Source organism: Trachymyrmex septentrionalis, unplaced genomic scaffold (assembly GCF_001594115.1).
Source record: "Trachymyrmex septentrionalis isolate Tsep2-gDNA-1 unplaced genomic scaffold, Tsep1.0 scaffold86, whole genome shotgun sequence".
Taxonomy (NCBI): domain Eukaryota; kingdom Metazoa; phylum Arthropoda; class Insecta; order Hymenoptera; family Formicidae; genus Trachymyrmex; species Trachymyrmex septentrionalis.
The window spans coordinates 932,534-945,752 of record NW_017306049.1 but is presented as its reverse complement, the minus strand read 5'-3'; the positions used below and the strand labels follow the sequence as shown (position 1 = coordinate 945,752).

At 32.7% G+C, this 13,219-nt stretch overlaps 1 protein-coding gene across 1 annotated transcript in view; it reads left to right on the top strand.

Moving 5' to 3' along the window:
* LOC108755199 (voltage-dependent calcium channel subunit alpha-2/delta-3) overlaps nucleotides 1-13,219 on the top strand; it is a 149,968-nt gene that overhangs the window by 134,866 nt on the left and 1,883 nt on the right. The window contains exons 21-22 of the mRNA XM_018498083.1: nucleotides 6,732-6,928; nucleotides 10,222-10,525. Of these exons, the coding sequence (XP_018353585.1) occupies nucleotides 6,732-6,928; nucleotides 10,222-10,525 (501 nt within the window). The remainder of the gene's footprint in view (nucleotides 1-6,731; nucleotides 6,929-10,221; nucleotides 10,526-13,219) is intronic.

Here is a 13,219-nt window from a genome sequence, read left to right as displayed (position 1 = left end):
AAAATTACACAACGCAGAATTACATCAATTATATAATAGTCCGGATATTATTAATGTCATAAAATCGCGTCGATTAAGATGGGCAGGTCACGCGGCGCGTATGGATGAGAATCGAATTGCATATAAAGTACTAATTGGTAAACCGGATGGGAAAAGACCATTGGGTAGACCAAGACGTAGATGGGAAGATAATATTAGAATGGACCTTAACGAAATGGGGTACGAGGGTCACAAATGGAGGGATCTTGCTCAGGGACGGGAACAGTGGCGGGATTTGGTATTTGCGGCAATGAGTTTCCGAGTTCCTAACGCCTAATAATAATAATAATAATAATAATCAAATTATTTTTGTGAAATTTTAAATTTAGAATTCTAATACCAGAATCAAATTCAGCTCAACAGTAAAATCTTTCATACAGTGCCGTAGTAAGAGTGAAGACAGAGGGGGCAGTCCACCCCAGATGTCGTCTAACAAAGGCACTAATTCAACAGTATATACTTCCTTATTACAAGCAGTAATTTAGAATGAAAGATTTGTTTGTAACAAAAGTCCATATCTCGGTTGCTCGAACGAAAGGCAAAAGGAGAGCAATTAAAGTGGTGAAACTGATAGCTTTTACAACCAATTTTTTGTTTGCTATTAGGGTGCTACAAATGCTTCGAAGTTTTTGATTGACCAATCGAAAGAAAGAATTTTATTAATTGTCTAATCAAAAAATTTTTTGAAGCATTTGTAACATCAAGTGGACCATAGCCATAGTAGGAATAAGTTTCTCTTTGTAAGCTAGGAAATTTCGTTGCTTATAAAAGACAAGTATTAAGTGTAGTAAAAAAAAATCTATTATTTTTCCAATAGATGGCTTTAGTAATCTGTATCTCGCGTTGTATAAGTGCGATCGGGTTACGCCAAATGGCGTTAGAAAGATAAGATTTTGTACTAAAAAAACTTCTCAGACAGTTTTGTGATTGCTTGAGTCAGTATTGTTTGAGCGCGTGTCAAAGATGGACACCAACAAAGAGAAAATACGCCATATTTTACAGTTTTTCTTCGATAAAGGCGAAAACGCAAGCCAGGCGGCTGAAAATGTGAATAGTGTTTATGGTCCTGATACTGTAACAGTCAATATCGCGCAATTTTGGTTTCGTCGATTCCGTTCCGGTAATTTTGATGTCAAAGATGCACCACGCTCTGGAAGGCCAATTGTCGAAAATGTCGATAAAATAATGGAAATCGTCGAGTCCGACCGTCATGTAAGCACTGTTTCGATTGCCCAGGAGCTAAACATTGCACAAAAAACCGTTTGGAACCATTTAAATAAGGCTGGATACAAAAAGAAGCTCGATGTATGGGTGCCACACGAGTTAACGCAAAAAAACCTCATGGACCGAATTTCCATCTGCGAATCGCTGCTGAATCGCAACAAAATCGACCCATTTCTGAAGCGAATGGTTACTGGTGATGAAAAGTGGGTCACTTACGACAACGTCAAGCGAAAACGGTCGTGGTCGAATCGCGATGAGCCGGCGCAAACGGTGGCCAAGCCAGGATTGACGATCAGGAAGGTTTTGCTGTGTGTTTGGTGGGATTGGCAGGGAATCATCTACTATGAGCTGCTCCCCTACGGCCAAACTCTTAATTCGGACCTGTACTGTCAACAATTGGACCGTCTGAAAGAAGCAATCGCCCAGAAGCGGCCAGCTTTGGCCAATAGGAGAGGAATTGTGTTCCATCAAGACAACGCCAGGCCACACACATCGATAGTGACTCGCCAGAAGCTCCGGGAGCTTGGTTGGGAGGTTCTTATGCATCCACCTTATAGTCCGGACCTGGCACCAAGTGATTACCACCTGTTCCTGTCTATGGCGAATGATTTTGCTGGTGAAAAATTCGCCTCAAGAGAAGCTTGTGAAAATCGACTGTCCCAGTTTTTTGCCAATAGGGACGAGGGTTTCTATGAGAGAGGCATAATGAAATTACCTTCAAAATGGCAACAAGTTATCGAACAAAACGGTGCATATTTGACCTAAATCGGATCATTCTAACTATGCTAAATAAAGCCTTCAATTTAATGCAAAAATAATAGGTTTTTTTTTTACTACTTATAAGATGCCAAAGTTAAAAAAAAATTTCGTTTTGTCCAAAAATTTTAAAAACCAATTTCGGATTATTTGTAAACTTTATGTTTTTAAGACATCAAAATAACCCAAGTGATTTTTGAAATTTTTAAAAGTCTTTAAAAGAATTTATTGTATTATCAATAGTTATCACTGCTGACAAAGTTTTGAAAAAACTTGTACGAATCAAGCACATTATAGGTACCAAATATTTTTTCTCTTTTATCTTTTTTTTTTCATAAACTTTTTAGTTTCAAAGATAAATCACATTTTGAAAAAAAATTTTACACAATATTTCAATACCTTGATGTCAATTATAATAAAAAAAAAAGAAAATAAAAGGGGAACAATCACTTCTCGGAGAATTGTCTTTCTTTACTACGCCACTGTTTTGATAAGTTACGTTAAACAATTTCAGTTCTCCAAGGGCATCAAAGAATTAAAAATCGCATATAAATATACGAAGCAAGTCAATAAGTTTTTAGAAAAACATAGTAAAACATTTTTTTTGATCGATTTATTTTTATTTCTCAACATAGCCTCCTTTCAGCTCGATACATTTGATCCCAATTCTCCAATTTTTTCAAGCTGTCCGAATAATATGATTTGTCCAACCCTTCAAAATAAGCCTCTGTTTCGGCGATGAACTGCTCTCTAGTGGTGAATCTCTTTTCTCCAAACCATTTCTTCAGGTTTGGAAACAGGAAATAGTCGCAGGGGGCTAATCTGGGGCGAATATGCTGGGGAAGTAATTCGTAGCGGAATTCGTCGAATTTGGCCATCGGTGCCGAGCACATGTGAACCCGTGCATTGTCTTGATGAAAGAGCACTTTCTTCTTCGCCAAATGGGGACGTTTTTTCTTTAAAATGTTGCTGAAACAGTCCAATAAGGCTGTGTAGTAATCGCCATTGATCGTTTGCTTCGACGGAAGGTAATCGATATGAATTATACCGCGTGCATCCCAAAAAACTGTGATCATCACCTTTCCGGCCGACTTCACGGTCTTCGCTTTTTTCGGTACTAATTCACCCGGTGAAGTCCATTGTTTTGACTGTTCCTTCGTCTCGGGTGTGAAGTAATGGATTCATGTTTTGTCCACAGTAATGAATCGACGCAGAAATTCATCTGGATTACGTTGAAACATCTGCAAACATTGTTTTGAAATCGTCACACGGTCGCGCTTATGGTCCACAGTGAGCAAACGCGGCATCCATCTTGCCGATAGCTTTTTCATATCCAATTGTTCGTGCAAAATTGAAATCACTGTACCATGTGATATGCCTGTGGCCTCAACAAGCTCGCGCACTTTCACTCGTCGATCAGTCAAAACAATATCGTGGACTTTATCGATGATTTCTGGCGTAGCAGCCTCAATTGGATGTCCCGAACGAGGTGCATCACATGTGGATGTACGACCATGTTTAAATTCATTCACCCAATGGTATACAGTCGCAAACGCTGGTGCAGATGTGCTATGAACATTATCCAACTCGACTTTGATTTCTTTCGGCGTTAAATCTTTCATATGTAGATGTTTAATCACTGCACGAAACTCGTTTTTTTCCATTTTGCAAAAAATACGAAGGTTGTTCGCTTTAATCGTTTATAGAAATGAAACTACGCAATGAATTTGACAGTAATCAGTTGAAAGATACTACTTGTCAGAAAGTAATGTGATATGACACTGCGAGTGCTCTCTAACAGATTTTCTAAGAACTTATTGACTCGCCCTAGTTTTTTGCAGCTTTCGAAAGAGTATATGTTGTGTAAATGTTTATTTTTAATTTATGTACTTGTTGATTGTTGTAAAATTTTGTTCATCGATTTATTTAACTTATAAGGCATTAGGATGCAATCTTTGGCAAATATACGGTATCCGATATTATCAAGTAATTTTCGATACAAAGTAAATCACTTTTTTACTATCCGGTCAGATAGCTGGACATAATCAGTATCCGACTATATACAGGGTGGACCATTTTAATTTATCTAGTTGATTTTCTCAAAATCTATAAGTTTAAAGTAAAAATGTTTCAGACAAAAGTTTTATAGTTTTAAGGGGGAAAGAAGTTCTTGATTTTAGTTGACTTTGAGAAGATATCCTTAAGGTCAAGATTATCTAAAATTTTTTTAAATGGAATTAGTCATTTTTTTATTACGTATTGTTATAGCTGACTCTCTTCAAGACCTTTTCAAAACACTACAATAATGTTATTTTTTGTTATTTTCCAAGTATTTTCCAGTTACGAGGCTTCAAAGTTACAAACCACTGGCATTTGCATTACCTAAGATGCCAGACTGATGGCTAAAATCTTTGGAATGTTGTTCAAAGTCATAACCTTGACAACTTATAAATTAATTTATTTAGTCGATTTTTTCGAAAGTTAAAGGAGATAGGAAAAAACATTTCAGACAAAAGTTTTACAATTTCGATCAAAAAGTGAGATACTGTTGTCAGTTCAATCGTAGATGGCACCACTTCTGAGATTTCTTTGTTATAGCCATTTTTTGAAATAGAAGTCGATTTTTTCTTCCAGTAAAAACTGTCAAAGAGACGAAATGTTTTTCGTGAGATTTTCAATTTGCTTAATTTTTGACCGAGTTACAAAGCTCCAAAGTTCTTACTGTAACATCAATAAGAGATTAATACTTGATTAACGTGAGTCCTCTTGCCTCTCCCTTCCAGCATGATCATTGACCTCGCGAACATGACGATTGATCGAATATGAATCTTGTCACATTTTATCGGATTGTATAAAATTTGTACAAGATCCCTATAAAATCTGATTCAAATTAGTGAATTTACGAACCAATTCCATATTCAAAACGATAAGATTTTTCTCTATCAACTTTTTTTTATCAACCAGGACGATATTTTGCTTCTCGCACCGTTCTGGTAAACTCAGGTATGTAGCTAATGCTGGATCTTATATGTCAATGGGCGTATTCAGCGGACTCAACAATTGAGAGAGCGCTTACTATTATTGATGTATTCTTTTAGATCATCCATCCAATCAGAATTTTAGGTCTAAAAGATTACTTCAATAGCAGCGAGCGCTCACTCAACTGTTGAGTCTGCTGAACATAGCCTATAATAAAGATCAAACTTTAAAACACTTTTTAAATCATACTATTATGATTTTTTACGAAGTTACTTTCTCTTGAAAATTGCCTTTTTTGGAGAACAGAATAGATGATCTTTTAACTTTTTGGTGTAGTGTATATTCAAATTATAATGCAACGTTCTTACAAATGTTGCTGCAATCACAGAAATATATTTAATTCCTTTACAATGTTTGTACAATGTTGCATCCCAGCTAATTTTACGAAATATTCATAAACTTTCCTAAAATCCCAAAACAATATTCCAAGAGTATTCCAGAATATCCCGAAATATTTACAGAATGTAAAAGCAACATTCAAATAATCGTTAAATATTCCATTGCGTTACATATTTGGGCAATGTTCTATCTTCCGCAAAATTATAATTTTTTTAGAAATTCTAAGTCCGAAAGTCCTTAAACTAATTTTTGAACGAATTATACTATCAAAAACACATTTTCTTTACTTTCATCTTGAAGTCCAATTTTGGGAGCTCAAACGAAACGCTGCGCTCTTTACATTGGGCACGTTCAAACCGGACAAAGCTGATAGCCTGTTTGTCGAGTAATTGCATGTGATTGGTTGGATCTATAAATAACAACCAATCATATTCATTTGCGCAGCAAGCAGACTAGCCGCTTTCTCGCGCGTATTCTTTCCTATATGATTCTTATTTACGAGTTAATGCACCTTTGTCATGATCCTTTATTGGCGAAGATGTATACTGCTCGCGGGTGAGTTTATATATAAGATTTCTATGATATATGTAAGAAGTATACAAACAATATTCTGAACATTTCATTAATATTTGAACATTCTATGACAATCTTTTGCTATGCCGGAATATACGATACATTGGAAAATACAAATCAAACTTTTTATGAATGATTAACATTAGCTGGAGCATGATTACGATAACTATGACCCTTCAAAATAAAAGTAATTTTCGGAAGCATTTTTAGCGAGGAATACGAGAAAAATAGTAAAAAATTCTTCAACCAATAGATACCAAAATAACTAATAATTACAAATAAAAAAAATCGTCGTTTCACGTGGAAAGTCGTGCACCTCGTAACAGGGGAGGGGAGTATTAACATCTTGGATGCGTTCCGATATTCACTGCTAGTGCTAAAAATCTATAGCACGTAACATATACTGTATAGTTTCAGCACTGACAATGAATATTGGAACCTTTTATCAAGGTCAATATTCTGAATAACCTTCAGGACATTTTAGTCGACAATCATTATTTACAAAGTTATTATCAAATTTATCATAAAATTGAATTATAATTATTAAATTAAATATTGGTTATAGATTTTTTATAGATATTTTTTCCGTATTTCTTACTACAAATGCTTTCAAAAATAATTTTATTTTGAGAGGCCACAGTTATTGTAATCGTCCTTTAGCTGAAATTATAAGTTGGAGAAAGAATTGTAAATATTGCTGCAATATTTTGAAATTGAACTGAAAGATTCTGGACATTAAGATATTTTTACGATGTTCACAGAAAAGTGACCGTCATTGATTATCAAGGAACTTGCAGTCCTCAAGAATCTCATCAATCATCAGCGCCGCGAACTCTGTCTGATTCTATCATAATGACAGCGGTGGCATTTGGCAACTTTCTTTGGACTTTGACTTTGAGTTTTAATATTCAAGACTTATGGCAGACGACATTGGCATTTGCTAACGACGTAATGAATGGTAATATTAAAAAAATATGTTTACATTCATACAATAAACAAAACGGTTTAAAAGTGTACCAATTATCTCAATAAATATGTAGCAACAGTATATAAATTCTATCTTATTCGTGCAAATCACGAGATATTAAAAACGGTTTTTATTCTGGTGAAAATTTTTTTTAGAATTCTTCATACAACTTTGCAGAATCTCTATATAAATTTCAGAATTGTTCACAATTTCTATATAATTTTATAGCTTTTTAGAAACTTTCATATTTTTTATACGAATTGATATCTATAATTTTTAAAGAAAAATTTATAAAATCTGAAGTTTTAAGTATTTTTTTTTAATCTATAAATTTAAAATATAAAAAGATTCTTAAAAACACTATCAGAATGTTTTTCACTAAGATGTATAAATAATTTATGTTTTCAACCAAGAAATAAAAAAAGAATTACTGTTCCGTTACTTCTTATAATAACAATTTGATAAAGACGTAGCAATTTTTTATGAATAACGATAAACTTAACGCTGAAATTATGCTAAGATTGAAAAAGTCACTTTGGAAGGTAATTTGTATCATTATGCGTTTACTTACTGAAAAAAGTAATTTATAACGAGTAATGTTATCTTGTTATTACAAGTTAGGACTAAAAAATAACGAGTTACAAATGCCAAGTTAATTTTTTCAGTAACAAGTGACTTTTCTAACTTGTTATAAGTAACGATTGAATGACTTTTCAATCCTGATTACCATTACAGTTATAAAAAAATCGTCATTGCCAAAAAAAATCGTTATTATAAATTATAACAGAGTAATGATAAGGAAAATAACGGCGTTATAAGTTGTTACTTCCATGCCTTGCTTTCAACAGTATATTGTCTAGATAGGGGAGCAAGTAATTCTCAAATTATTCTTTAAGCATTTTTGTTTTTTTTTTTAATTTATAATTCCTTAGGAATTTATAGAGAAATACAGCAAGTATGCCTTAAAAAATTATGTGCATATTGTTTAGAATTTGAGCGCGAACAAGCAGACGCACACTGATTTATCGTGCCAGAGAGTTCCGGGTTCAATCCTGGTAGCAACCAAAATATTTACGCTCGTGTCTCCTCTCGAAAAAGGCTAGCAATTATTATTATTAAATAACTCTTCGCATGTCTAGTAATCTCAATTGCTGGACGACTGCATCTAGCCATGCGCTTAGGGAGAGTTCCACACACCGCTAATTTAAAATAAAATATTCTCATTGGCAAAAAAAAAAAGCAGTGAAAGTGCAGTGAAAGTGAAAAGTTATTAGACACTAGCCGATGTGAGTGGATGTGTGCTATCACACTGTGTGCTAATAAGACCCTCAAAATTGTAGAAAAATTGTAGAAGACGTTTCGACTCAGTTTAGTCTGCTCTATCTGCATATGAAAATAGTCCCAATGGAGGATACTTTATATATAATCTTTAGAAATTCATGAAGAAATGTTTGAGAACAAAAAGAAGTGTCGAATCGTGGGTAACCTACAATAGATAATCAAGCGTGATGTAGCATATTGAGCAAGCATTATATGTGTTATATATTTGCTATGCATGTAATCAGTTAACGAAATGAGATTTTAAGAGCAAACTGTCAGCAATATTGACACGTTATGTTGTCAGGAACATGTTAACATGATAGCTATGAATAATTTTGTCATTCCATCTTGAGCATAATGAAAACATATAACGACAAACGTATGTAAAACTTCTATCCATTATTAAATATATCTTTAAGTTTAACGTGATTTGTTGCTCTAACAAAGTGTTGACATTATGAAATGATCATATGTTTATGACAATTATTTTCATTAAATCACGAGCAATGCGCAGCACTACCAATAGGCAAATGTAGTTCTATTTCTTGTAAGTAAAATATCATATAGATGTTTACTATGAAATATTTCATGTTCTAATGAAACGATGATGAAATGATGTTTTAAAGGCGAGGCTCCGAAATAAAACATTTTTTAAGTCCTCACACCTTGCTGACAATTTGATGCTCTTCTTTGTGTTCCTAAAAACTTTTTTTTTATGAATTCTCAAAATATATTGTTGTCATAATATTGTATATTAGTTAGTAATATGTGGATGGCATACCGATGATAACAAATTGTCTGCAAGTTACCATCAATTTGTAGTCAATATATGTGTAGTCACAGATAACAAACTGACAACACAAATGATCGTAAAGTTGTTATATTAAACGAATCATCTTTTTGCAAGTAAAAAATTTATGCTGACACGTTGCAGTCATTAGAATGACAATAGAATTCATATAGGATTAGGCAATACGCACATGCACACATTTAAACTGTTGTTGACAGATTCTTGAAAAAGATATAACAGAAGATTTAATATTTAATATTATATTATATAACAGAATCTTTAAGCAAAACTAATTAAATAACAGACCGGCAGATGTGTTTGGTTTCTATTAACAATCTGCTGTCAGATAAGATTTTACTTCATTTTATTGATAGCCCAGTGTCACATTACGTTAGCAGAGTCTGCTTGATTTCTGCTGACAATTTGCCATCAGATTGTGTTGACAGATTATGAACACGAGCCTAACTATGGACACAGTTGATAATTTGGTCGAATTTAATGATAGTCTGTTAGCAAATTCAATCTAACAATAATTATATTAAAGTTATATTTCAACGATTCGATTTTATTTGAGTTAAATTTTATCTATTCGGTTCGATTCAGATTCAAAGAAATTAAGAACTAAAATTTGATTCAATTCGGCAAAAATAAAGACATGCAGCATGAACTGCATCTTTGTATCTAAATAGTATATCAAATGTGGTCAACAAAAATAAGAGAGAGAGAACGTGAAAACGGCCTGATAATAATTACCATTAGAAACAGTTAGAAACAGATAGGACTTCTAACTGGTTTTAATAGACTTTTATAACTGCAAGCTGTAACTTAACTGAAAAGAAGATTCAACTCTTATCCGTTTCAGTAAATAATTATTGTATCTGCAGACTGAAAATGTAATAATAACTGTATCTAATGGAGCTCTATTAGCGTATCAGCATTTATAAGATTTACAATAGAAAAACTTGCCTGTTTCTATCTGCAATCTGTATGCAATTATCTATAGGAATTTGTTTGCAACTACGAATACGATTCCTGTCTGCTTCTGTCTGAATTGAAATCGAAAATAGCACTGGAACAGTTATTTCCAATCAAAACTACTGGATAATTTTCTCAGTGCACATCTTTATTCGAGGAAATATTAAGGATCACAAGAAATATATATTTTTTTTTTCAGACGACTTAGTATTCACTGATGATGAAGAGACACACGAATTCGAATCGTTGACGCCTGCCGACTCGACAGATGAAGTAACATCGGATGAGAATAATGTATATATGAGATTTCCAGTAATCGCACCAGCGACACCAGTTTCGCCACTAACTACACGGGCCACTTCCGCTCATTATCCAAGAAAATTACGTGCTTGCGAAAAGAAAACGGATTTGTATATTCTACAACCCGAGCGCCTCAACACCAGCGGCCAAAGCAATCCTCTGAAAGGAAAGCTCACCAATTGCCACGTAACAGGATGCGAAAGGTGATTTATAGCAATTGTTACTGAATCGCGTAAAATTAAGTAAAAGGATTGGAAAATTAAGTTCACGTAAATGGATAAAGCCGAAACAAAGACATTTTTTAAATATAAATCAAATTAAATTGGATTATGCACAAGCGTATCCAGTGAACACCGTTCTGTAACATTTACGTAATCATTATGGAACGATATTTCATTGTTCTGTAATACATCATTTTCAGATTATGATTTGGTCAAAATGTCAAAATATTTTGATTATATTTCGCTCAGCAAAGTCGAAATATACATGTAATACGTAAATATTTACATGTAAATAACGTAGCATTATCATAGTTACATTTACGAAATTTTCAGAAAGTAAAAATTTATGTTATTTAAGTTACGTAAATGTTACGTAACTATGCAACAAAACAGTAACAGCACAGGTGTAACAGTTACAGCTTTTCACGTCAATGATATACTTGCTATGTTATTGGTTCGTTGCGCTGGTCTGTATACACTATGTTATGAAAATGTGTTCTAACATTGCGCACAGTGTGTTCACTGGGTATAAACTAATTTAAATTATATCAAAAGGTATACATATGTCATTTATTTCGGAGAATATTTGATGAATTGTGACCCTTTAAAGATGAATAATACATATTTAGATCATCCTCTTTTATTTTTTGAACGACTTCGTAAACAAAATGTTGGCAAAATGTCGGTAGACTGGGAGCAGATTTGATAAAAATGTCAGCAGACTAAAGTGTGTCCGCAGCTTATAGTCTATTAGAAAAAAATTGTAAGTAGTTTCTTTTCACGAAATGCTTCGAAAGGCTATTAGTAGGAATTTCGTAACTCGTTATGCAATCGTTATGTGTTTGTAATGACAGTTACACAGCTATTATATATAGAAATTCAAAATGGCGGATTTTATATGGCGGTCCGAATGTCACTTCGCATTTTGGTCTTCCTTAATAGATCCACCATTTTGAATTTCTATATTTTAAGTTTTTCAGATTCGGTATCAACGACTTCTAGAAAGCCTAAAATACTTTTTTGATATAAATCTGTCTACTTTCGAGATTCAATCTGTTAATTTGAATCTATTTTACATTTCGGAAAACGTTCATAATTCGAAAAAAATCGTAAAAAATAAAAATTCGTTTTAAAGGTGAAGATTCGTTCTTTAGAGTGGCGTTAATGAAATTGAAAAGTAAAATTTTGTTTGGTCACTAAAAAATGGTAAATATGACCAAAACGCTCATATTATTCGATTTATCTCAAAACCTGACGTGATGGGCATCTTTCGCTGACAGATTTGGATTGAGCAATCTTGAATCTATTAAGAAATGCGGGTCGTGGTCGCCATAGGAAAAAAAGGTCAAATTTTGTCGGACAGTATAATTTATTGAAAATATAGCACATAAATAATATCCACAATTTATTACACTAATATTGCATATTATTTGGATGAATCGCTGTAATGATAATTTATTTCAGTCGCATTTTTTACCAAAGTAATAATCGAACCTCCTTAAGGGGATAAAGAAATTATTATCGCTATTTTTTCCTTGTTTTCTTTTTTTCTTCTTTTTAAATAGAATGGATATATTATTCCGGATATTTGAAAAATATCCTGTATCTGGCCAGATAATTACCCTACCGGATATTCGATACCGGACATTAGATATCTGGTATCACATTTTTTCCAGATATTGGATATCTAGTGTTCAAAAATTTTATGATCGAATACATCCTTAAAATAAATCGCTAAACTTTTTAAAAAACGATACCATTAAGTTGATCACCAGTATCTAAAAAGTTTATATTGTCTATAAAATTGAAGCTCTAATCTCAAAATTCCAAAATTTAATTATATTATAATTTGCCCATGTAGCATGAAATATTTCAAAACTATTTGCAAGATATTTTATTGCAAGATTTGAAATATTTAAAATATTTTTCATAAAATATTTCTGAAATATAAATATGTTCGAGAAATCAAGTTCTTGAAATATTCTTGTTTTTATAATATTTGTATTATATTTCTAAAATATTTTTGCGAAATATTTTAATGTAATATTTTCAAACGTTCACAAATTTTTGCAAAATATTTCTGAAATGTTTTATTGAAATATTTCAAAAAATTATTCAGATCAATACATAAATGTTCCTTGCTGTGTAATAGTTAATCAAATATGAAAAGAGCATATTTTGTCAAGTGTCTGCAATAGGGGAAACCGGGGTACGATGGGTCTCGGGATACCATGGGTAATCGATTATTTGACATAATCTAGAATGTTTAAATTAATACTACTGATACAATACGACTGTTACTTTACTGTCCATACTTTTTATCTAGGTAGCAGTAATTAAATTCCATTGTATTGAAAAGCATCGATTATTAATAAATAGTTTTTGTGCAATAGTAACTTGTTAACCGCATAAAAATGTTTTAATATTGGTTTTTGTAGTAGAAGATAAGATGCAAGTTTCTGCGCATCTTTTCTCAACTTATTATATTACAAGTAATAATCTAACATTTATTTTTTATAGTATTATATTTTCTATTAAATGTATAATTAAATGCATAATTGAGGTACCATGGGTCATACATTAAATATTCATGATGAAACAGGACAATACAGAAAGCATATGTACTAAAAGGACAGTATATACTTCTAAACAATTAATTTTATTTTATCATAATAA